The 27,178-nt window shown below is 33.9% G+C and overlaps 1 protein-coding gene across 5 annotated transcripts; it reads right to left on the bottom strand.

Moving 5' to 3' along the window:
• Positions 1-26,752, bottom strand: LOC114183208 (uncharacterized). Of its 5 annotated transcripts, none has more exons than XM_028070139.2 (14): positions 26,545-26,752; positions 19,675-19,764; positions 18,528-19,136; positions 17,278-18,211; positions 16,781-16,832; positions 12,487-12,798; positions 11,849-12,022; positions 7,429-8,347; positions 7,243-7,263; positions 7,015-7,136; positions 5,059-5,163; positions 1,723-3,756; positions 1,420-1,633; positions 1-704 (listed from the first exon to the last, which is right to left on the bottom strand). In XM_028070139.2, the coding sequence occupies exons 3-14, from the start codon at positions 19,039-19,041 to the stop codon at positions 400-402; spliced, it is 5,706 nt and encodes a 1,901-aa protein (XP_027925940.2). In that variant the 5' UTR covers positions 19,042-19,136; positions 19,675-19,764; positions 26,545-26,752; the 3' UTR covers positions 1-399. The 5 variants fall into 5 exon arrangements, with proteins under 5 accessions (XP_027925940.2, XP_027925939.2, XP_027925941.2 ...); XM_028070138.2 differs by lacking the exon at positions 26,545-26,752 and adding an exon at positions 19,886-20,004; XM_028070140.2 differs by lacking the exon at positions 26,545-26,752 and adding an exon at positions 19,886-20,004 and having other exon boundaries at positions 18,528-19,069.
• Between the last annotated feature and the right edge of the window lie 426 nt (positions 26,753-27,178).

Below are 27,178 nucleotides of genomic sequence, written 5' to 3'. Positions count from 1 at the left end.
TAATATTTGAGGAGCAAGCATTGTATACTTTCCAGTTGAATAGAGAGAAAAAGATTCAAGCCATGGTTTTCCTCTTTAAAAGGAAAATTTACCGTAGTGACTTTAAAACTGTCTCCCTTTCACACCAGCAGTTGCATATGAAAATTTTGGTAATTGTTTCAAGAACTATACAGCTCACCAATTCCTTGTGTTTCATGTTAATCGTCAGCCATTAATGACTCATTGTATGCCAGAGAAAATTAGGCAGACAATTAATTACATATATACATTTTTACATAACTATAATTAGAAGGGATGAAAAAAAACTATTGGCATTAGTATCAGTACTACAATATTTGCACTAGCATATATGAAGTAAGAATCTCCGAAGCAGGGGAGAAGAAAAAAAGAGTTATGTCATCATGGTCTAAAAGGCTGGAGATGCGGAGCAGGGGCGCGAATCTCACCACCAGGTTGAAGATTTCCAACAGGCAAAGAGATGGTGTTGATGATTGGTGATCTTGCAGAAACATTGGGGGGAAATCGTGATGCACTGTAACCAGCCCGTATAGGATGTAACGTAAGCTGAGAGGTAGGATTTGTGGAGGGACTCTGCCGATTGGTCGGAGAAGGACCACAAGAAGAAGAACCGGCAACAAGGGATGGCCAATTAGAATTCTGTTGTCTTGAGGGCGGAGGCAACTGCTGTGCCGAAAAACTCGAATCTGACCATAAAATAAAGATTAGGAAAGACTCAAATCAAAATCTGAATGCCCAGTGTCTGCTCATGAGCAGAATACATAAACAATGCACATATTACCCGGACAAGAGGACAAGTACATATTTCCAGACCCCAAAGAAAAATACTGATGCAATCATTATATAACATTAATTAGTTTCAGGACTCTTAAAAAAAAATATCTAGACAGTATTCTTTGGTTCAGATTTTCCTCGTTCTGGAGGGGACGAAAGTGGCATGGAAGATGGAGATTTAAGTGTCCTAGACAGTATACATAATAAAAAGTATAATATATCCTTGCCAAGAACTCAGGAAAATCTGCACATCATCTGCCAACTCCAGCTTATTACTATGGTTTCAAATGGGATCAATCAACAGCTATATATATATATATATATATATATATATATATATATATATATATATATATATATATATATATATATATATATATATATATATATATATATATATATATATATATTTTAACATTACCTGCACCACGAAAGTCTTTGCTTACTTGTGGCATAAGTTTAAATTTTACAAGCTATTCATTTAATAATTGACGGCAAGGATAACCACTATTACTATTAGAAACATGTTAGGAATGGAACCGAAGTGAGACTACATTTTCATAACATATTAAGTCAGGGCAATAAAAGCAACATTTAAATTTAGATCTCAGAAAAAAAACAACATACCTTGCAGCGTTCCTGATGTACACGATGGTTTAAGGTTTGAGCATTTAGACCTAAAAGCATCTGCCAAAAACTTATTCATACGAACTACATTAAGACTTGTATCCAGAGTCGTCTTTCTTTGTTTGAATTCAGTTTCAATTCCTTGAATTTTAATATCGTACTTCCTGCGGAGTTCCTCTAATTCCTTTTCAAACTCAGATTTCAACTCCATATTCTGCTTGCAAGAATAATATTATTTAGTCACAAAAAGGATGACCAAAAAGTCATTGCAGAAATCAAAATATAAGCAAACCAGAAACTAACCTTTTTTTCATAGATTTTCATTGTTTGATCTGCTACTTTTCGTATTCTATCCAATTCAATTTTTAGTGGATCATAATAGCTCAAATGTAGCTTTCTGGAAGCTGAATGTATTTCAGCTTCCAGATGTTGATAATTGATCTCAAGAGGAATTGAAGAATTTATTGCGTTTGCAGATTGCATTATTACTTCACTGGGTGCAACTGTATTAGGGTCAGAATCTGAGGCAGGGTGCCCATGTGAATGTTCCAAATTTGAGTCAGATTGCACGTCTTGATTTGGAGCCACAGTTGGCTGATGTTCAACTTCAGTTGCCAAACAAAAATTATTCAGGTGGGAAGACGGGAGCTCCGCAGATAGTAATTGTTGCACCTGATTTACAGGCTTGACAATCAGTGAAGCCTGATTGGATTGACCGGCTGGTACAACATCAACTGTACTAGGCACCAGTTCTGGTTGTTCGGAAGAATGCTGCAATTCCTTAAACTTTTCATGGTCATGAGTGGAGCCTATAGATAACTGCCCAACTTGTTCTTGAAGATCCGTGACATTAAATGTTCTGGATACTGGAGGCTCTTGGGACAATTCTGCCATGGTTTTAGGTGCTCCTTCCTGCTCTTCTGATGTGGTCCTTTTAGCCACCAACACAGCACTTGTTAAACGCTCTATATCATCAACACAATCAGCCGCTGCTGGAATACTCAAAGGGACATCAGTAGTTTGTTGCTCCAAAAGTGGATTTGAAATGGACATATTATTTGGACCTTCATCACCTGAACAAGCAGCTTGACAAGTCCTTGGTGATAAAACCCTATCTAAACATGGGACCTCTAGTCGACCTTTATCAGACATTTGAGTCATAGATGACGGGGGATTCAAAGGAGATGCATCCTGTGGACACTCGGTAATGACCATCCCACTTGTTTCCGGAGGTACATCTACAAATATACAAACAGTGTCCAGTTCATTTCTAGTTTCTTGCTCATCCACTGGAATGTGTCCATTAAGTATGCTAGATGAGTCTCCAGAGTTTTCATGCCATGGACTCGAATGTGTATTGTTATCAGGACCATTACTCAGTCTTAATTCTCTATACGAAACTTCATTTACAGCACCTCCATCAGATTCTTGTTCCATGGATGAAGGAAGATTCACCGCACCATCATTTTCTGGAGAATCTGTAGTATTGATAATCCCCTGCTGTCTCAAAAGTTCCTTTCTACCCAACAAACTTACAGCGGCCCTGTTAGCAATTCTTTCATCAGATAAAGGTGAATTCTCAGCGACAGTCTCTGTGATGGCTTTAACCTTATCATCATGACCCTTTCCCTCTGCAAAATGATTCTTAAGGCCATTGTCAGGTTGTACTTGACCATAAGTCTGGAAGGACTCAACCCCAGTCCCACGTTCCTTTGAAGCAACTATTTTTAAAAGTTCATTTTGTGCCCAAGATTCCACATCTTCTACCCAAGCAGCCTCCTTTTCTAGAAACTTCTGTTTGTCAGCTGATTGTTTGGCCTCAAGATCTTTGAGTTGTGTTTCATGCTGACACTTCCGTTCTTCAATTCCTTTTTCGTATTCAATATTCAAAACCCTAAGCTTTTCCATTCTTATAACATCATTGGGAGAGCAGGATCGTATAACAGCTGACTGTAGTTTGTACCATTCCTCAAATTTAGCCTCTTCCTCCTCAATATCTTCCTTCAACTTTTGCTTCTCTTCGTCTTGCAAAAGGCATAGCTTCTTCAGCTTCTTTTTGCACTTCTTCTGAATTTCTTTAATACTTTTAGACATATCTTTTTTGAACAATTCAACCTCCTGTTCAACTCTGGTACATATTCCATCTGATGGTTCAGACGCTTTTGGAGAGTCGGTATCATTATAACTTCCTGTGCGATATAAAAATATTTTCTTCAAACAACGCAACATAGAATAAATGTAGTCCACCTCTTCTTTCTTACACCCAAAGTTCAATTCTTTTATAAGATAGGCAATGGGGTCGAGTTTGTGCTTTAGCAAAGAAGCTGCTGTCCAACACTGAATTTTGCACGATTAAAGAAAAAAGAAAGTATCAGTTACTGCAATTATGTGAATACATGCAGTTATAAGAGGCGTGAAACAGAACTCCTGTCTACGAATTATCATGACTATTTTACTCGTAAAAATTACCAAATGATATGGCATAAATGCAGACCAAGTAGTAAAATTTTATGTTGCGTTTATGCTGTTAAGATGGTAACCGGTTTGTGAATATGCAAGTGAAAAAGAATAAAGCAAATTTCCTTAATAGCTCCCAAAAAGAAAATTGAAGGGAAATTCGTATTCAACTTTGCATCTATCCTACTTTTCTTTGCAAGACAAAATACAGAGCATGATCCTAAGGCTGATAGAAGATTTGAGAAAGGTTTGGGACTCGATTGGCAGGCAGAGGTGGCAGCACAGGTGGCTGACTGCAGCGGCTATGGCTGCTGAACTAAAAAGTTGTGGTTTGGGTTGCATATGGTAATTTAGGCTTTTTATTTGGGTAAGGGTCCAGAAAATTTTTAAATTTAAGGAAATTAAGGTTGCATTTGTCTTGGGTTAGGTCATGCTGCATAGACCCTAGACTTCATCTTCTTTAGGTTCAGCCTACGGCGTGATTTGCACCATGGCCATTCAACAATGTCCAAAGCGGCTGCAATGCACTGCCATCCCTTCAAAATACTCTTGCCAAAAGAGTATTTCATATTTTGAAATTGTAGACAAGCTAAGAATGCAAAACATAGAAAATGCAAGTTACTTCAATGTTTATCTTTTCTAGGGTCCTAGATACTAAATGTAGCTAGATTGACTGCATGCTAAGAAGTAATTGCTCTCCAGCAAATTGATTTAGCATTAACTATTGTTGTAGTACTCTCGAATATAAGTACACCACTCTGATGATTGGAAGATACACACATTTATATTCAGAAAATTTTTGTTTCTCATTCTTCCACAAATATAAAACTATTCATTTGTCTTCATCTAACAGTTTAAGCTTTTGAGATGGTTCATGATCAGGCCTTGCACTATAATTCTAGCCCAAAACCCAGATTATTGAGTATATTTGCAATAAAGTGTTCATACTTAAGTTTGACAAGTTCCACAAAAAAATAACTGCAGAAAAGGAAAAGGAAGCCAAAATTGTTAACTCACTAAAAATGTGCTTCGGACTGTAAAAAAATTGAAAAAATGATCAAATAAAAAACATAAGAACAATTTTCTTCAAGAAAACAAAAGCTATGTCAGAAAGCAACGGATAAAGGAACTAAAGGAGTGAAATTGAATCGAATAGAAGTAAATACTAGAAAATATTCTCACCAGAGATAATTGAAAAGCCTGTAATATTGAAAATGGTTCCCTATTGACATCGTGGTTATTTATAACATATTCAAGAAACTTTTCGATCATGCTCTTGACTTTATCCTGCATTACAAAAAGATATCACCACAATATTATCAATTCGGATTAGGTTAGATTGACCTAAATACAAAACTGCCAAATCAATAATGATACCCATAACAAAATTATAAAATTCATTCCTGGGTGAATGCAGGGTGTGATCACAAGAATTGTTGGAAAAATTAATTCTCAAGGTCAAAATCTCACGGTACACAATCTAGTGGGACTGGAAGGATTTCAAATTCAAAAGGGGCACAGACAAATTCCACCTTCTTTAGGTTACATAATATAACAATTAATCCAACAATGACACAAAAGCACTCTCCAACAAAACTAAACAATAACCTTTTCCTCCCTTTACTTCCTTCCACCACTACATAATTATAAACTTTGAAGCACGGACACATGTGTGTGTGAATGTGAGTGTGCGAGGGAGAGAGAGAGATAGAACATTATTATGAATTATATAAATTGAAAATCGAGATTATATTCAAAAGCATCTATATAAAAAAATTAGTTAAATATAACAATCTGAACACACTATTTCTTGATACAAAAAAGATCTAGTTCATCCATCTAAAATCCAAAAAGTGTAAAGAGGATCTAAGTCATTTAAGACATTTCATCCCCTTGTTGATCACCATCATTGAAAAAGACACCCTTTTAAGTTATTCATCCAAAGACAAATTTAAATAGAGATAGTGAAACACAATATGTAATGAGAAATAGATAGTTTGTTTGTTTAAAAGAGAAATAGAAACTTACAAAAGTTCTTCTTAAAAAAGTGCCAAAGCCGCAAAAAAAAATGTTTTTTAAATTCTACTTAAGAAAATATCTGACGTTGATGTACATGTGTAGTAAGCGTGTTGGTATCAACACATGTCAAGCGGAGACATTGAACAGTCATGATCAAGCGTTCATAGGTTATAATCATTAAAAACATGAACCTAATAGGTCAACAATAAGTAAAATAAGTGTCCACCTATGGTCACATCGAAATTTTATTCACATCATTGCCTTAGTTACCATTCTAAATTCATTATCTTCCTTCCAATTCTATAACGATTTAAGCAATCTCCTTAGTCCTACCACTTCAAACTAAAAGCCTATTTTTCAATTTGATACATCATTGTTGGGTTTTTACCTGGCAAAGATTACTTGAAAACAGACAGACAATCAGAAATTCCAATTAAAAACTATTCAATTTCTCAAGTATCTTTTCAGATCAGAAGCATTTCATTCCTACTTCATTATAAGCCTAAAATTACAAGCTTCATACCATACCATCACCAATATTAAAGCAGACCTAGTAATGCATCCAAATATCAGAATCTCAACAGGAACACTATCAAATCAACAAAATTCTAAAAGCCTTTGATAAGCACCTAAGCGCTTGGGAAAGCTATCATAAAAAAGCTAACTATAATATAGAACTAACTATCATAGCACTAGGCTTAAGAGCCAATGTCTCAACAACTTTCCCTCAAAAAACCCTTCACTCAAATCCCTCACTGGTTAGAACCCTCCATAGGTAGCACTTTTTGAGACATTGACAATCAGCTTTGACACTAATTGATAAGTACATAAGCACACGGGGAACCCACCCCCAATAGCAAGCTATTAAGGGAGAAGAACCAAGCACTTAAATGCTCTATCGAGCATCCCACAAAACTCAATATGGAAATTGGGCACCCCATAGCATCCAAGTTCCTATCAGACCTTTACATTAAATAATGTTGCTGAACTGACAATATTTATACACAATCGCACTTAATCAACACAAACAATCAGCATGCAACCATACAAAGAGTAAAGGAACAAGGACCAAAGCAGGAAAAGACGTAAAACTTAACAAAGGAAAAACATATTTCATACCGGAAGAAGAAGAAAATCACAAAGCTTTATGATCTCTGGCTTCAGCAGAATATGTAAGCTACTCTGCTCATCATGCAGTCCGCTTTTTCGCTCAGATTCAACATTGTCTCCTTGAGATCTATCTGACATTTGATCAAGCAACCAGATTGAGTAAGGGCCATAAGTAATTGACATGGAACTGATTACCAGAACAAGTAGTCGAACTATGCAAGAATTGAGAAGCATTACCCACTAAATCTCTAGGTGTTCCTGCAAAATTATTTATTGGTTTCAGAAGTTATAATATATATATATATATATATATATATATATATATATACACATATATATAAAGGCTTACAATAATTATAATTGTTACTAATTGGAAACTTCATTGAACAATGAAAGGTCAAAGTAATAAATATCACCACTAACCTGCCTTGCTACCAGCGGGTAACTTTTCATCTTCAAATTTTGAAGAAGGCGGATCAACAATATTAACTTTCCTGCGCTTCTTTGCTGCTCCTTCAGTTACATTATCAGGCCCATTGACTGAACCCTCAAAATGATGGACTTTCTTCCTGCTCCGCTGAGATGAATTATTTAAGTACTTCCACTGAAACTGTTTTCCATCCAAAAGTTTTGTCCAAAAAAATTGGGATGGCTCTTCATCCAGTGACCCAAGTTTTAGCTCACCATGCAAAGAAAAATTTCCATGGTATGTTGCCCCATTTTGCTGCACTTTCAATAAGATTGAACTGTTGCTTGAATCAATATGTTCTCCATCCTGAGATAGTAGGGATGAGAATTCATCCATCGCTTCTTTTAGAAATGGTCGCCCAAACAAGGATTTCGCATTTGATGCATAAGTTTCACCATCATGAAAAGCTTTGAGTTCATCAAATAGACAAGAAGCACCCCACATCAACAGCATATGACTGGTACTCCAGTTCATGTTTTGTAAACTGAAGTCAACTGACTTACATTGCTTAGCAAGGATTAAGGCTTTTTCTTCAACAGTGAAAGTTGAATATAACCGGAATATTTTTATGAAATCAAACTGTGAATCAAGTGTTATTTTCTGAAGGGATCTTATATCATTCATCGGGTTCCAATCACTATCAAATATAATAATAGAATCAACAGACGACAATTTAATGCTTGGAAGGCAAGCACATGTTTCTAACAAAAACACAAATCGTTTGTTGTTCTTGTCATTAAATTTCTTCATGGCAGCTTGTCTCTTGGAAGGTAGAATATTTTTATCAATTCGTTCATACGAATCTGGACCAAATCTTTGTCGAAGTAGGTCTTCCAAATAATTTCCTATAACTCTTCCAGAACTTCCAATATACTGCAAATTCAGTAATAAACTAACATGAATCAATGAACTATCTTCCCTAAAGTGGATGAATAAAGTTTAAGAAAATGGGGAACGACATGGTCTCATGTACCAACAGACACACATGCATGCGAGAAAATTAAAGAAAACAGGCAAAACAGACCAAAACAGAAAAATAAGACCTCCAAGTCTTAATGAGATGTATCTATGAATAAAATCTTATGAACAAGCCTTTCTGATAGCCCTCTCACACATACAATCCCAAACAATTTTAATAACTAAAGAAAACAGATGAAAAATTGGCTAATTGAGAATTAATAACATACCAAAATATGTGTGTATGTATGTATGTATGTATAAATAGCCCATATAAGCTTTAGATAGAGATTTATAATGTGTGTTGGGATATTTGATTTAATCATGGTATACTGGCAACATATGTAATTAGAGATTCAGTTATCTTTTTTATTATTTCCGCATATGGATTGATTCTACTTCTCAGTTCTACTCAGTAAATTTATAGATTGAGTCTTATCCTTAGAAAGTTAAAGTATTTCCTCGGAATAAAAGTTGCGTGCCTTGTGCAAGGCTTCTCTATTTCTCAAAGGAAATAAGCATTTGATCTCCATAAAGAGATTAGTAAGTGGGTTTTTAAGTCCATATTATATAGGAGCGTTTTCTTTTTAATCTCCTCGGTACTTGAAGTCAAACTTAGGAAGAGGCTACTGTTCGGGAAAGAAGACACTTTTGCCTGGTACTAAATTTCTCAACGAAGGATTGGTATCTTGAAGAAAAATATAGGATAGAAAATGTCATTCATGTGCAGAAACTGAATTTCAAGCCCTTACTCAAGGAGTGTATAAAGGAAACTCTCAAAGAAAATCATACCAGACGGCCTTAAAACTAAGGTTGACATCCCTATGAAATTGTACTGTGATAACAAGTCAACCATGCATTCCCATAATCCAGGAGAACATGATAGGAGCAAACATTGAAATTATCAGGCACTTCATCAAACTGAGGTCTTGTGGTTACAAATCATGTCCCTCAGGTCTTCAGATAGTGAACATTTGTCTTGAGGGGCTTCCTCAGGACATATTCCAGATTCTTATAAGCAAGTTGGGAATGATCAATATTCATTTATCAGCTTAAGGATGAGTGTTGTAAATAATGGATTATTAGGATAAAAATATCCTTAATATCTCCACAGTGATTGGAGAAAAAAATCTTTAGAATCTTTTCATTTTAACATATTTTTATTTTCTTATTTTAAAGAATTTGATTATTAGAAATTGAGGCAATGAGAATGTAATTGGTATGCTTTTATCAATAAAATAAATCTTTACTTTCATGCATAATTGAAGTAAGAGTAAAAAGCAAAATGCTTTTGTAAGATCAAGTGTAGAAGCAAAATTTTGAGTCATCATTCAAGGGGCATGTGAATTGTTGTAGATGATTATTTCTATTTCCTTATTTTAAAGAATTTGGTTATTAGAAATTGAGGCAATGAGAATGTAATTGCTATGATTTTATCAATAAAGTAAATCCTTACTTTCTTGCATGGTTGAAGTAAGAGTAGAAAGCAAAATGCTATTGTAAGGTCAAGTGTAGAAGCAAAATTTTGAGTCATCACTCAAGGGGCATGTGAATTGTTGTAGATGATTATTTTTATTTCCTTATTTATAGAATTTGATTATTAGAAATTGAGGCAATGAGAATGTAATTTGTATGATTTTATCAATAAAATAAATCTTTACTTTCTTGCATGGTTGAAGTAAGAGTAAAAAGAAAAATGCTATTGAAAGATAAAGTGTAGAAGAAAAATTGAGTCATCACTCAAGGGGCATGTGAATTGTTGCGGATGATTATTGTTCTCAATGACCTCAAAATAAATGATCTCCCAACAAGATTATTTTGTACTAAGTTTCCCCCCAACATTGCTCACAAACCAGATCAACTTCAAAGGACAAAGCATAGAGAAATAAATTCACATTATAAAAGAAATATTAAAGAGCCCATTAATAGATACAATTAGAGATATCAAAATGAATTCAAACCCGTGAACTTCGAACTGGGTTGGGTTGGACAAATTCAGCACTTTTAAATGTGGTTTAAAGCCTACCTCACTTAACCCATGAATTAAACAAGTTTGTTTAGTGCTAAAGGTAGGTTGACCAGTAACCCACTAGTATCAATCCTTTATTATATTTTTACCATTTTTTTCATAAGTGATGTATTATAACTATTTACTACTTCTAATTATGTAGGCTAACAACTTTATTTTTTTTTAAATATCAGAATATTGTTCAATAATATTTGAACAGTTTGGATGTTTAATTTATTTGTTTGTTAAATTATGTAGGTTGGCACTATAATTTTTTCAACTCCCATCTTATAATAATGCTTGATAAAATAGACAAGTATTTTTATTATATTGCTATAAAAAAATTAGTCAAGTCAATCTACTTTGATTGTACTGCGATGAAAATATTAAAAAAAAATTGAAAAGACAAAACATCTTTAAGTGGGTCAACACACTAATCCACCACAGCTTGAGTCGAGTCGGGTTGCAAAATTTTTTACTCACCAAAAAGTGAGTCAGGTTGAGCTGACTCGTATTTAACTCAACCCGAAGTGAGCAAACCCATGTGAGCCATATTAGCTCAATTTGACACCCCTAGATACAATTTAGGTCCGTTCAAGACTCTAGTTAGCTAATGCATTCACAAAAGGACTTCTCTAGAACAATTTAGGGATCTCACTTTGAAGGGTAGTGTTGTTATACTAGCTAATAGAATTTAATATTAGTCCCTTCAAATTCTTAGGCTCTTGAGCCGCGTAAAGTCTTTTGTCTCCATAACACATCAACCTAGGAAGCTACAGGACTCTAACCATGACATCACAGCCAAAAACCATCTCCCTGCCCACACCTCAAATTTTTTAGCTATAGAATCCATTTTTGCAGTATTTTCATGATTCACTTTTTCACAGTCGTGTAGAATACATGTATTTTTATTCAAAAACATGAATTACATCCTCAACTTCTTTACAACAAAAAACAAGTATGACCTCTGCTTTCATCTCTCATCTATCCTAGCTCAGCAGTATCATTTCCAGCTAACCCAAGTATTTTCTAATAGACCACTGCTCTCCAACATAAGGATCTCTGTTCACTCAGCTCTTTGCTCGAAAGCCTTCATACTTTTTTCAACTTCTTTTGACTCTCCTCACACGTAACTTATGTGTTCCATTCTTATGTATTAATTCCGTCTTTTATTTATCACTTCATTCCAGTGTTCTCATGCCAGTTAATATGAATGTGCCTATAGTTGTGAATAGTTTTTGGCATTTATATATCTATAATATAAAATCTTTGATACGAAAGTCACCCAACTACAGCATTTTTGTGGTCAGCCACTCCTCACTGTGATTGATAACTAAGAAGCTAAAGAAACTAATAGATGATGATGTAAATTTAAGACTTAATGGGTAGACAGTCTGAAAAATGTGTACCTGAAAAAGAATGAGCACCCTTAAATCACTTTTTCTCAACTCCTCAAGCATTGAATCAAGAAGTTGCAACTTGCCACTTGCTTTTAAATCAAAATCAAGATACTGAGACGGTTCGAGACCCTTGTTAAGAGAAGGTTGCAATTCTGGACCAACAAGATAGGGATGACTACAACACTGTCGAGAGATACCACAATAAAAATAAACTATTAAGAAAATACACAAACACTTGACAGCTCTGGAGTTAATAAAAAGGAACACCAAATCAAATATAAAAAAAGTACACGTTAGTATATCAAATTCATTTTAATTATGAATCAGAAACACCAAATCAGAATTAGCATCAATCCATATGCAGCATAGGATGTTGAAATGAATTCAATATAAAACAGAATCAATTTGTATTAATAATACTGAATTGATTATATTGATGTCATACTCATTGTAATTATATCTTATCGCTCGGTAGTAAGAACTTGTTAACAGTTTAGCACTAAACATCTAATAATAATAAATACATTATTTCAGATGGTGCAACCAAATATTGCAGCATAAAACATCTAATTCTAAACAAAAAACAACTTTATATTGTTTTTGATGTTATGATATGCATGCAATTTATTTAGAAAGTACAACCTAACCTTCCGAGTTAATATAAGAACATCACGAACAGCCTCAATGCTATCAACCTTTGATGAGGAGCGCAGAATAGAAGCATTTGACAGTAAAATAGAACAATACTGTTCAAGCTGCAGATTAGATATTTGTACAGGAACCCAATACTCAACAAACCTAACGGAGTCAGACTTGCCTCTGTATGGATTATGACTTGACAACTTCTCCTTCAGTTGAGTGACACTATTAATGGAATTAGTTATTAAACCAGCTTCTTTTTCATTATTAATTTGAGAGCCCTGCAGCATGCTTGCAGCAATAGAATCCCCATCTTCAAGCTGATAAAAAATTACCAAGAGATCAAAGATGTACCCACAGATAAGCATAAAATATAACTATATGTGTGTTTGTGAGAGCATGTGTGCAAACCTGTGGGGCGGGTTTGTGCAAATATACATGATTAGTTACAACAACTTGTCTACCTGTAAGTAATTTGCTAATCTACATATAGGATTCTGATCAATAAAATGTTACTCAAACCATATAATTATCACAAGCTGGATTTTCGTTCACAAGAATGTCCTTCTTGGATATTCAACATCTTACAAGGGTTATAAGTGTTTTTCTCCTTATTGCGGATTATACATATTCAAAGATATGTTTTTCAATCAAACCAGGTTTCGATATCCTAAACTATTCAAACCGAATTCACAACAACCTACATCTTCCCCAGCTGTTTGATCTATTATCCCTACTATTTCATCTTCTAAAATACTTTTATCTGCAGAACCTTTGTCACCACCATCATCTACTGCACCCTCATCATTAGATTCTTCTTCCCCATCTAGTTCCTCAAACTGAATATTCACCACCTTCCCAACCACCTAATACCCACCTTATGTGAACCAGATCAAAATCTAGAGTTATGCCAAAAGTAACCCACTCTACTTATTGTCAATATTGAATAAAAACCACCAAACAAGCCCTTAGTGATTCACAATGGTTCTCTGCCACGAAAGAAGAATTTCTTGCTTTACAATGCAATGAAACCTGAACTCTTCTTCCTTTCCGACCACAAAGAACTACCATAGAATGCAAAATAGGTTATTAGAATAAAAGAAAATCCCAATGGTACTGTATAGAAATATAATCAACAACCTCGATTTAATGAGACCTTATCCTCAGCTATTAAAATTATCTCTATTTGGATTATTCTTACATCTGTTCTTACTTTCGAGTGGTCTATATTTCAATTGGATGTTCATAATGCTAGACTAAAAACAACATTACTGCAATTTGGGTTAAAAGAGAGCAAATGTGACCCTTCTTTATTCATTTACAGTAACCAATCATACGTTGAATATTTGTCGGCATATGTTGATGAAAATATTATCACAAGCAACTCTCTAAAACAACTTTGTAATCTTGATAACTTTCTTGGTAAAGAAGTTTGTCCTCAGTCCAATTGGTCTCTTCTCATGACTCAAACTAAATACATTAAGGATTTTCTGCTGAAGACCAATATTCTTGAAGCTAAGTCAATCTTTTCTCCTATGATTTTAAGATGTAAACTTTCTAAGCAGGTTCAGATTTGTTGCCTAATCCATCCATTTATAGATTTGTGGTGGGTGGGTGCTCTTCAGTATCTCATAATCATTTGACTGGAAATAGGTTTCTAGGTTAACAAAGTCTGTAAGATTATATCAGCTCCTCTTGAGTCTCAGTGGACTACTGTAAAACGAATATTAAGATATCTAAAAGGAACTATTTCCTGTGATATATACAAATTATTCCAGCTGTTGCTAATCAACCTATGATAATTCAAGCATTTTGTGATGCAAACTGGGCTGCTACCTCTGGAGGTACAATATTTCTTGGTACTACTCTCATTTCACGTGGCCTTGTAAACAAACAATTGTTGTTAGATCCACTACAAAAGCAAATTCTCGAAGAGTTGCCTCAGCCACCACCAAACTTCTTTGGATTCAATACCTCATTGTGTTCCTGTTATTTATTATGATAATTTCAGTGCTGTTAATCTTTCTTGTAATTCCCCTTCTACATGTCAAGATGAAGCACATGGAAATTGATATTTTCAGTTAGATAGGAAGTGCATGCCAAGCAATTAATTCCTACTAAACCCCTATCTATCTTCTACAAGATTTTTTTTTTCTCAAATGCAAAGAGTGGTTGATATAGAAATTGTATTTGTTAGACTAAATAACCTTAAATAGAATTTGCTGCAAAGTTATTGTGTGTTACATGCTATATCTAGTTCCAAGATAAACCTTTTTATATTCTCTTCTCTTCCCTCTCAAACATTACATCAGTCTACTTACCCTCACACACCTCAGTAAAATATTATAGCAAAATGCAAAACTGGACACCTGGCTGAAACTTCTTGTACCTTTTGCTTGGTGCAAATATGTTTGTTCACTATTGGAGATGTTATTCTAACTACCTGTTTTCTCAATAACATGATGTCTTCTTCTTCACTTGAAAATAACATCCCCTACTCCATTCCATTTCCAAAAAACACTTCGTTCATATCTTTCCACGTGTTTTCAGTTGTCTATGTTTTGCCCATGATATGTCTCAAGGTCTAGATAAACTCTTAGCTAGAGCTATCAAATGTGTTCTTGGGTCATTCTCAACTTCATAAAGGATATCGATGCTACTCCCCTAAGACCAAGAAGTATTGTGTATGCCAATATCCCTTTTTTTAACCAACTCCCTTTTACCCTCCTTCCACTCAAGATTTCTAATCTAGTCCAACAAGTCCTACATGTGCCCTTAGTTGAGTCTTTTGTTCCTTCAGCTCCTAACACCCAAAATACCATATAAAATCCTCCTAAACCATCATCACCACCTTAAGCATATCCTTCTCAATCATCACTTAATACCACGACTCCGTATCATGATGACTCGAGTTGGCCCATTGTTATTTACAAAGGTACTCTCTCTACCCATAATCCACACCCTATTCACAATTTTCTTAGCAACCATAAGACGTCTCCTTTTTTTTCCTTTAATTATTTTGTCTCTTCTATAACTATTCCTAAAAATGTGACATAAAAACTTGATCATCCTGGAAGGCGACAAGCCAAGATTACTGAAATGTCAATTCTTAAACATAACAAAAAGTGGGAGTTAGTTTCACTTCCTTCTGGGAAGAGGAAAGTAGGTTGTCATTGGGTCTATGCCATTAAGGTTGGACCTAAATAGTGAAGTTGATCGCCTCAATGATCAATTAGTGGCTAAAGGATATTCTTAGATCTATGGGCTTGACTACAATGATACTTTTACAAAGGACAAAATGACTAGTGTTAGATGGCAGTCATTCGTTATTGGCCCTTGACCAATTCGATATTAAAAATATTTTTCTGCATGGTAATCTAGAAGAGAAAGTCAATATGGAGCAACATCTGGGGTTTGTTGCTCAAGGGAAGTCTAATTGGTTTGTAAGTTATGACACTCAAGCAATCTTCACGTGCTTGATTTGGAATGATCAACCATAATTTTCAATCCTTTGGGCTAAAATACAATGAGCCATAATATTTTGTTTCTACGGTCTCCCCTCCCTTGGAAAATGTGTGTATTTAATGGTGTATGTTGACGATATAGTCATTACAAGGAATGATGTTGCTAGAATATCACAATTAAGGGAACACCTATGCAATCATTTTCTGACCAATGATCTTAGAAGTCTCAAATATTTTTTGGACATGAAAATAACCAATCAAAGGAAGGATTTGTAATCTCAAAGGAAATATGTCATTGACATTCTAAAAGAGATAGAGAAGATTGATCGTAAACCAGTGGATTGTCCTATGGATCCAAATCATAAATTACAGGCAAAACAGGGAGAAACTTTCTCTAATCCAAAAGTATATAGAACACTAAAACGAAAACTCATTTATCTCACTATTACTAGACTAGATTTGTCTTTTGCGGTTAGTGTTGTGAGTCGATTCATGTAAAATTCTTGTATTGATCATTAGAGTGTTGTTGTTCTTATTTTAAGATATCTCAAAAAGGCTCCAAGACAAGGAGTGCTTTGTTACTCAACCTGATTACCCAACCCAATGATAACTGTATTAGGTTGTTGAATAAAGAAAAGTAAACCCAACCAAACTCAACTACATTTAATTGGGTTAAATTGAAAATTACATTGAACTTGAACCAACCCAGGCCACTGGCACCCCTACTAAAGGGATCAGTTTGATCCATCCAACCCTAATCTGACTGGTTTGCATAATACAACTACAGTTACAGATTACATCACATGCATAATACTAACAATGAAGAACAAAGACCAACCTCAGTTGTAGAAGGGTTACAAGACTCACTGCCTATAGGATTATCATCCAACCTGCAAAGAAAATATCAAGTTATTTAGGCCTGAAAACACCAAATAAGTCAAAATGTAGGTTGGGTGAATATTAGACATATTGCATTTCATGTGGATTTCATATACATTTGCAATTTCAACTAAGTACAACTGAATGACTATCTGCTGAGTCAGATGTTAGTAAAACAGCTAGGACATAGAAATTCTAATATCACTGTATTTCAAACATAATGGAGTTCGAACAGAGTATCATATCTCTCTCACTGCTCAATTCCATCAGTTTTGTTTTTTATAATGTTGCAATTCTATCAATGCTTAACACGAAATATCCAGCAACATGCATCAAATGAATAATATAATAAAGAACTTATGATTCAAGAATTTGAAAATAATCTAGAAAAGAATATAATAAAAGAGATGCCATGCTAAATCAAGAATAATGAGATATATGACAAGTAACAAATACCTTATCCGCTTGGAATGTGAACCATCAGTCCCCATTATATTGCCACCTAGAACTGAAGGGCTACTGCAATTAGGAACAGAGTTGCAGTTGTTACCCTCAGCCAATGTGGCAGAAACATCTGAATCCATGTCTACCATAATTCTCTTTGTTTTAGAAGGTACCAATTTGTCAACACTACTATCATACCCAACACTGTTTCCGATTAAGTCTTCAGGCTGAATGCTTTTAGGCACCAAACCAATCTCAAAAGTTGCAGCGTCAGATGGTGCTGATGATCCAAGAGACATGGTATTTTCAACTAGGTCTTTCATAGGATCACTCAACCCATGGTCAACTCTCATCTCTTTTGATTTTCCATCTTCAGGTAGTTGCACACCATTCTTGGAATTGCTTGATGGAAATGCTTCTTCTCTGCAGCGATCAGGCTGAACCCTTTCAGATACCAAACCAGTCTCAAAAACTGTGGCATTAGATGGACCGTCAGTCTCCATAATTTTGCCACTGATCCTTGACAGGCCACCAGAATCAGAAATCACGTTGGAATTGTCACCCTTTGCCAAGGTGGCAGAAACATCTGTATTCACACCCCCAGTGATTTCCTTGCTCTCAGAAGGTATCGCTTTCTTACCTCTATCATCTCTAACAGTGTTCCTGATTAAATCTTCATCCAATATCCTTTCAGATGTCAAACCTGCCTCATAAGTTGCAGCATTAGATGGTGCCATAGAATCCAGAGTTACGGTATTTTCAACCAGATCCTTCACAGGGCCACTCAACCTAGAGCTAACTCTCATCTCTTTTAGCTTTCCATCTTTAGATGGTAGTGCACCATTCTTGGAGACTTCACGATCAGAATGACAACCTTCAAAGCCCTGGTCAATTTTGTCTGGAATATTCTTGCCACCTTCATTTGACTTGTCCATCCTTTCAGGCACTGCAAGGCAATCTTCTCAGTCAAGCAACTATAAATGATAGATAATTAAACAAAACCTAATAACCATTAGAAAGCCTCACTCAGCAACATTTGACTAGTCTTCATTCTGATAAGTAAACAAAAAATGTAACAAGAGACTTGAAGAAAGGCCTAGCATTAGTAGCACCTTTAACTACTTCTTTTATTACATGATAGATCAATAACCATCGTATTAGCACTGGTTTTTCTGATATTTAGATATGTAACAAAACTAACAGGATTCAGGGAAAAAAAAATTGTTAAAACAAGAATGACACTAGGCATCTCGGTATATTACCTTCCTTTGGTAACTCAAAGAAAGACCGGTACATTCGGGCATTCATTCGCCTTACTTCAACCTGGGGTGTTCCAAGATCTTGTTCCTCATTTTCCTTTACTTCTTTAGCTTCAAATGTCAACTGTCTCACACTCTTCTCTTTTTTTGGCTTCGGGTTTGAATTCAATGAACCTGAGCTTTTAGAATCAGAATGACTAGTAGAAGAGTAACTCCCAGTCCTTCCAGATCTTCTCAAAGGACTTGGCATGTTCTTTTTTCCAACCAATTCAGATCTCTTTTTATCCACCGGTATCCGTGTTACTACTCCCTTTTTAAATTGCCCGGACCTACGAATACTTGAAGGACCAGAAATTATCCTCCTTGATGATGTCTCTCTAGGAGACCGTCTGAGACCAGTTGCATCTGATACATCAGGATGTAATTGTTTTTTTCCCTTCTCAGCATTTTGTGTGACCCTCCCATATTTATTTTCCTCATCCTTAGCACTGTGACTAAAACGAATACTATTTACCATTTGTTTAGCTGTACACCTTGTGTGAGACCTGCAAAATGCTGTTCTTAAATGCTGTTCGGTATGAGGTCAAGTTGTAGTACCCAGCATAGTATCAACTGAGAGGGGTCATAGAAAGAATATAATCAATTAAAATTCAGCCATTTATCATTATTCAAGTTGGAGTTGTGGAAAAATAATAAAGCAATAACATAAATTTATATTATCACAAAAGGGGACGAGAAGAGATATGTCTAGCTAGAATTATTATCCACCAGTTAAAAAAGAAAAGAAAAGAAAATCTGTGTTTGTCAAGTAGTATAATGCAAAAGCACTCATCTCAAAAACGCAACCGAATCAGTCTACTTGTAGGGAACATATATCAATTTCCGTGAGACAAATCATCCCAACCAACATAGACACACTAATCATCGCAAATGCAGAATTAAAAAACCGAATAACATCATAGAAGAAACAAGCGCAATCTGTACATGCAAAGATGAAACGGGATACGCATAATATAGATACAGCGTATAAAATTCACGAGTGATCAATGGGGAAAACGGAAAGCTTATTCTAGCTGATATTTAAGAAGATTATCAGAGTACCAGCCACATTAAACAAAAATGGAATGAAGATGAATTCGGAGGGTTTTACCTTTCAATGAACAATCAAAACTCCGAACCAATGCGAATGTCGCTGCTACTCCCACAAGTTTGGTTCGATGATTCAAAAAACCCTAATTCACTGACAACGGAAATTACAGAGACGGTAATCAGCAGCAATGTAATGCTCGAAGAGGTTAAAAGCAAGAAGAAAAACTACACAAAAATAACGAAAAAATAAAACAACAGAGAGAGATCATGACCAACAAGCATCGAAGCCAATGTTGACAATTTTTTTTAATAGGGTAGTGTTACGTGAATTTATGGCACCCTATATTCTAAGCTTTTCTATTTATTTTGTATTAAATTCCAAAAGAGATCATCGAATATGGGTGAACTTTCTTTTCGTCAGGAGAAATTTATATTGAAATATAGTGCTTTTGATATCTCCTTTTTATAAATAGGTTAATTCATTTTAGAAGTTTCAAGTATCAAAATTTTAAGTAATTTCTCACACTTTATTTTAATTGAATTTTTATTTGAAAACTTTATTACAATTAAGTCATTTATGTTTGTAATGGGTTAGTTATGTGTCACATAATAGAGACGGTGTGATGTGACAATATAGTGCTACATGTCACTATTGGATATGAAAAGTCTAAATATAGTCATTTTATTTGTTATTTTATCTCAATTTTTTTAAAACTCAATCAATTTCATCCTTATATAAAATTTAATTTTTATATAAAATTTACAATGGTATTTTTATTATAATTTATATTTTTAACAAAATTAAGTTTATTTAAATGTATATTTTGCATTGAATTTTATTTAAATTTTGTTTTAAATATTTATATATCTATAATGTATAGATAAATGTTAGAGTTGCTTTAAAAATAAATACTTTATAAATTGAATTGTAAAATTTTAAATAAATTATTATAAAATTGTTTTAAAATTTTATATTTGATTTATAAAGTTCTTATTTTTAAAGTCACTATAACATTTATCTATAAATTATAGATTTATAAATATTTAAAATAAAATTTAAATAAAATTCAATCCAAAATATATATTTAAATAAATTTAATTTTGTTAAAAATATAAATTATAATAAAAATATCATTGTAATTTTAGGTATAAATACACATTTGGTACCCAAACTTTTTCGGAAAGTTCAATTTGCTACCCGAACTTTAGAAATGTTCAATTTGGTACCCCAATCTTCTAAAGAGATTCAATTTGGTCATCTACGTTAAGTTGGAGTTAACACCGTGTCCGTACAGGACACGTGTCAAACCATGAATTTTTTATTTTTTTTATTTTTTTTTCAAAAAAATTATTTTTTTTTCAACAAATTTTAAAACTGCCACGTGTCAGTTTATCATCGTGCCACGTGGCAGCTTACAATCATGACATGTGGCAGTGTAATAGTTATTTTCAATTTAGTACCCTAATTTAAATTTTTGGTTCAATTTAGTACCCAAAATTTTTAAAATGATCCAATTTCGTCATTTCCTATTTGAGACCAAATTAGTAAATAAGCTTAATTATAACTTATATAAACATGTTAAAATAATTGTTTTGAATTTATACATCAAATCACTATACCTAAATATTCAAATTATTTTATTTTTTACAAGTGTAAAAAATTTCATGTATAAAAAATTGCAAAGGTTAAAATGTAAAAAATAAAATAATTTAAGTATTTAGGTGAAATGATTTGATGTATATATTAGAAAAAGTTATTGTAACATGTATATATAGATTGTAATTAAGCTTATTTACTAATTTGGTCTCAAATGGAAGATGACGAAATTGGATGATTTTAAAAAATTTGGGTACTAAATTGAATCAAAAATTTAAATTGGGGTACTAAATTGAAAACAGCTATTACACTGCCACTGTCATGATTGTAAGCTGCCACGTGGCACGATGATAAACTGACACGTGGTAGTTTTTAAATTTTTTGAAAAAAAAAATAAAAAAAATAAAAATTCCATGGCTTGACACGTGTCCTGTACGGACACGGTGTTAATTCCAACTTAACGGAGATGACCAAATTGAATCTCTTTAGAAAATTGGGGTACCAAATTGAACATTCCTAAAGTTCGGTTACCAAATTGACACTAGTGCAGATTATTCTTTTTAACTCGCCTTATATGCCTCGGTTATCAAAAAACCGAAGCATATAATGGCGCGGTGGCATTTTTGCAATTCCACCCAACTTTTATGCCTCGGTTCACAGAACACCCGAAGCCAAAAATGGTGTTATGCTTCGGTTGAAAAAAAATCGGTGCCAAAACTAGCATATGCCTCGGTTGCGGAGAATCGAAACCAAAAACTCACATATTTGGCCTCGGGTGATTGACAACCGGTGCCAAAATGCGTGTCCTTTTTTCTTTTTCTTCTTCCCCGCCGCAGTCTCCATTTCTCTAAACAACTCCATTTCTCTCTTCTCTCTCCCTGCAACCTAGCCCTCCACCGTCACTAGTTCTGCAACCTACCCCTCCACCGTCACTGGTTCGCTGCCGCCGTTGGTTCGTTGTACCTCCATTTTAGGGTTTGTTGAAAAGGGTCACTGAAATGCAAAGTGGAAGAAGGGCTGAAACCAGGGGACTCAAACGTTGGCAGATCTGGGCACGTTGGCGATATTGGACCAAAGTCAGGAAGCAGAAGCTGTGCTAACCAGATTTGGAACGATTGAAGTGATGGAGGGAATCTGGTGTGTGACGTAGAAGCTTTGTGCAGTGAGGAGCAGAGAAATTATGGTAATAAATGGAAGCATCAGCAACATTTTTCTGCTGGAGAATGTCCATGGCACCGAGGAAGAAGACGATGGGTGAAACAGTGGACCAGTCGGCGTTCTCTGCGCTGTACCCAGCCAAGAGCTTCCTTATGGGATAAATATGGGTGAGTTCATCATACCTATGCATCAGCGCAGTAGGGTCTGGACCATGTTCGAGAAGTGTGGAGGAGATTGTGAACGGAGATTCAACTTGTGTGGTTAAGCGAAGTGTGGATGAGGACGAAAACTGCGTTCCTGTTCCGATTCAATTTGGATATTGTCGATTTCCATCGTGCTGTCGAACAACTTACCACAACTGCATTGGTGTTCCAAAAAAACTAAAACTAAAACTAGATATATGATCTAGATCATACAATAAACCACTCGATGATGAAACAAGTTTAACCCATTGTTCTGAATTCAGAATTCGGATATATAATCGACTAAATACTCAAAAAAAAAATAACTTTTATATAAAAAGACAAAAGAAATTATATATTAATAGACTAAGTATTCTTCTTCTAACAAAATGTTTCGTTCGTAATATACATTGTTTTAACTTTTAATAATAAATAACTTTATATGCATTTTGTAATTGGTAATTTTTTATCAGTTTTCTAAAATTTTACTAATATCTTTTATTTTACTAAATATTATAATGTTTACTTTTTCTAATTATGATTTTTATTATAATAAAATAGTATATTTGTTTTGAACCAAAGTTCGAGGATAAAATGGTTGTCACCATACATATGATGTATTGTCTGCTTTAGTGCGTGGGTTTCATCACAATTTGATCCTTAAAAGAAGGTTTGGAGAGTGGAAACATGAGGACTTTTAGGCGATGTGAGACTATTGGGTGTGGTAGGAATATAAGCCCCCAATCGAGACCTAAGGGGAATAAATATATCATCCCCAATGGAGGGCTTAAGGGGCTGAAGGTTCCATTATTGACATTACGGTGAGTGTCATTGTTTCAATTATAGGACATCACTTCATTACGGTTTTGTCCTTAAAAGTCACATCGGGGAAGGAGGAAGAGCTATTTAAACTGCCTTAGGCAACGACTTCTAGGCGATGTGAGACTATTGGGTGTGGTAGAAACATAAGCCCCCAATCGAGACCTAAGGAGAATGAGCAAATCATCCCCAATGGAGGACTGCAGGTTCCATTATTTACCCTATTGGGCCTCAAGTTCTAAACGATGTGAGACTATTGGGTTCAATAGGAACATAAGTTCTATTGAGGTTTAAAGGTGTGATATTGGGTGTGGTAGAAACATAAGATCGGTCCCACAGTGGGCGTCATTGTTTCGATCACAAGTTCAATGACAGAATCTTTGTCAACCACCATACATCCAAGGCATTGTTTGCTTTGAAGTCATCACGATTTTGTCCTTAAAAGGCGTCTCGAAGGTGAAAGAAGGAAGTGATATTTAAATCACCTTAGGCCTCGACTTCTAAGCGATGTGGAATTATTGGGTGCGGTAGAAACAATATACTCTTGCGTTTAAATATAACATCCCATCTTTTTCACTTTCCTATTGCATAGTTACAACAATAATAACTCTTTCCAATAAATCTTTCTTTTGTAAAAATATTAAAAAATTTAGATAAATGAAAACAACCTACCAATAATTTTTAAAACACAACAAAGTCTTGACTCGTAGAGTTCTCAGTTCATAGACATTTGTCCTCTAACCTTAACATTCATGAGACAAATATCAAAACCTCAAGAACCCTCCACACATCTAGCTACCCATCAAGAGGGATTATTTAAGGCACTCACTCGAGGAACACGCTTTGAACAAAGCAACAAACAACGCTCAAAATAGTTTAGTCCTAACAAACATCTCAGCTCTAAAAAAAGCTCACATTTCACTCACATTAAGCTATTACATGCATTCAATCAAAATTACAAGCCAACAAAACTCATAAATACCTGACCAAACTCAACACAATTCCATATCATCTCCCTGAACTTTTTCAAAATCACATTTTTAACATCATGTGGACACCAAAATAAAAGGCGTGTTAATTTCCACAATTTTTCAATATTTTCAATTTAAAAACACATCAAAGCATAAAACACAAGCAAATAAAAGAACAAGAATATTAGTTCCCCTTACAACCACCATTTAATAAGAAAATTTTAAACTTCAAAATTAATTATGTAAAATCAAAACCTTTAACACCTTCACCACCAAAAACACATTTTGATAATCAAATATCAATCGTAAACAAAAACTCAAAAGAAGTAATAATCTAGCTTTCTCCCAATTTAATACAAACTCACATATAAGTAAGAAAGTTAGATTCTCTCACCTGAATATTCAAACGTTTAGACTAACCCTTTAACCTTCACTTTAAACTTTCTTTGCACATGTTTCTTTTAAAAATACTCTCAGGTCTCCGAATAAAAATTCCTTACGTTTCACTCTCTAGATCATTGAAAAGCTATATATTTGAGTGTCTTACCACTATCTCAACTCACTTATTTATAGTAAATCTCTTAGCCCAAAAATTCAGTAATCTCGTAAGAGAATATTGACTGAAGTTTACATATATTATTATATTCATCAAATATAATTCAGTTTGTACATCCCTTATAAGTACTTTATCTTGTAAATAATCTATTTAATATCTTCTTAATAATTATTCACCAAATCTTTTATCTTTCAGTTAGTCTTTTAAATAAATATTTTAAATTGATAATTATCACTTAAGAATATTTTCTGGTAACTAAATTTTAACAACTAAATTTTAACAACTTTCTCTTATAATCTTAGATAGTATTTTCTAAGTGATTTTCTATTTTTTATTTTTTTATTCTTAATATTTCAAAACCACTTAAAATATTTTATCTCATATTATAAAATAAAATTGTTAAAATTTAGTAATTAAAATATTATTTTCCATGCAATTAATGTCACGTATGTATACCAACTAATGTCATTTAAATTCAAATTTGTAAAAATAGATTAGTTGAATATTTTTTTACAAAATAGGGTAAGTTGTCATAGTAGAAGACGACATTATAAGTGAAATTGTCCTCCACCATGTCGATTTCTTTTTTCTTTTTTCCAAAAAGCGAAACCGTATTGTGGAAAGTCGATTTCTATTCACTTTAAAAGTGAAGTCATCATCCTGCATGACAATTTCACTTTTTAGTTTTTTTTTTTGACGTTCAGTTTTATATTTGTTTTTTTTAAATATATATTCTTTAGTTTTTTTAAAATATTTGTTTATAGTAAAAATATAAAAAAAATAGTTTTAAGAAATTCTAAAATAATTAATCTTTAAACCTTAATACAAAATTAAAAAAATAAAATGATACAAATTAAAAAATATAAAAAAATCATTGAATAATTATATTTGAACATTTAATCTAGTTAGGTTTATTTTATTTGTGTTTTACTTAGTCTACTAACTATCAAATAAAAAGTATCATTTAATAAAATACTAAATTTGTAAAATCAAACAAATATAAAGCTTAACGAAAAATTGAAATGTGAAGTCATCGTGTACAAGAATAACTTCACTTTTTAAGTGAATAGAGTATGATTTCGTTTTTTTAAAAAGAAAAAAAGGGAAACCGGCATGACGGAGAATGTCGAAGACGACTTTATTCTTTAATACTGTGACGGCTTAATCCTATTTTAATAAAAATTCTAACATATCCATTACCAAAATACAAAAAAGGCCATATACAATACCCTAATCAAATAAAACGTATTACATGAAACAGTACATGTAATAAACAATCCAAGATCTTCGCACACACCAAAAACGTCATGAAAACGTCTCCCTCAGCGAACGCGAAACTGAACCAGAGAATTTCATTCTCAAATAAGAACTAAAATACAAACACAACACTCAATATGTTTAAACCTCAAACAAAAATAATTCAAACCAAACAGAACTGGACAAAATTATTGAAACCAAATCACAGGACCAGAGCCTATACAGAGAATGATAACAACAATTATAATTGCAAGAAACTCAAAAACAAAAACAGAATCCCTGTTCAATAACATGCAAACACAATCCAGCTTCAATACAAAACCACAAACAGATCCAAAACTTTGATAATTCAATTAATCACGCATAGCAATTTAATCAAGTAGAACCTAACCAAGGATCCCGAGTTCAAGCAGCTCCCATCGGAGTTTGCCAAAGGACCATGTGTCTCACCGGAGATGGCCACTCAGGGCTTCGACGTCGGACAGATGCTCGTGGCGGTAATTGTCGCAGAGCTAAGGTGGAAGACGTGCCTGATGTGTGTGATTTCGGGGTGGTGGTGAGTGTCAGTGTTTTCTGTTGGGAGAGAGAGAAATAAATTGGGAGGACCGTGTGGCAGTGTTGGGGAGGATTTGGGAGAGGTTCAAACAGAAAAAAAGAAGGGTGTAAAAGTCAGAAAAGACATTGGGCTACTAGGTCTAAAGTAAACAAAAATGGGTATAAAAATTTTAAAAGAATGGATATTAAAACAAAATGAATTTAATAAAAGAAGCAGAAATGAGGTGTAGATATTATAATTGATTTAGACCAAAACAAAAATGTAGTAAGTTATTATATTTTATTGTTACATTTTATTTTTAAAAAAATATTGTTACAAACTCTCACAAATTCTATTTTTTTTAAAGACATTATTACTTGCTTGAGTAGACGCTTGATACATATTTATATAATTAATTTGTATTATATTTTAGTCAATTACCCATACATATATTTTATTTTTAAAAAATACTGCTATTAGGGTGAGTTAG

The sequence above is a fragment of the Vigna unguiculata genome, chromosome 5 (assembly GCF_037176805.1).
Source record: "Vigna unguiculata cultivar grain cowpea cultivar isolate G323 ecotype 2 chromosome 5, ASM3717680v1, whole genome shotgun sequence".
NCBI classification, from domain to species: domain Eukaryota; kingdom Viridiplantae; phylum Streptophyta; class Magnoliopsida; order Fabales; family Fabaceae; genus Vigna; species Vigna unguiculata.
The sequence above is the reverse complement of the archived record's forward strand: the minus strand, read 5'-3'. Positions and strand labels throughout refer to the sequence as shown.

What these genes read in the sequence shown, in the direction of transcription:
- LOC114183208 (XM_028070139.2), bottom strand. Translation starts at nt 19,041, where the DNA reads ATGGTAAATAGTATTCGTTTTAGTCACAGTGCTAAGGATGAGGAAAAT. An exon ending in GTAACCCTTCTACAACTGAG is followed by an intron (nt 12,799 to 16,780) that starts GTTGGTCTTTGT and finishes ATTTTTTATCAG; the next exon opens with CTTGAAGATGGGGATTCTAT. An exon ending in TGAAAATCTATGAAAAAAAG is followed by an intron (nt 1,634 to 1,722) that starts GTTAGTTTCTGG and finishes TCTTGCAAGCAG; the next exon opens with AATATGGAGTTGAAATCTGA.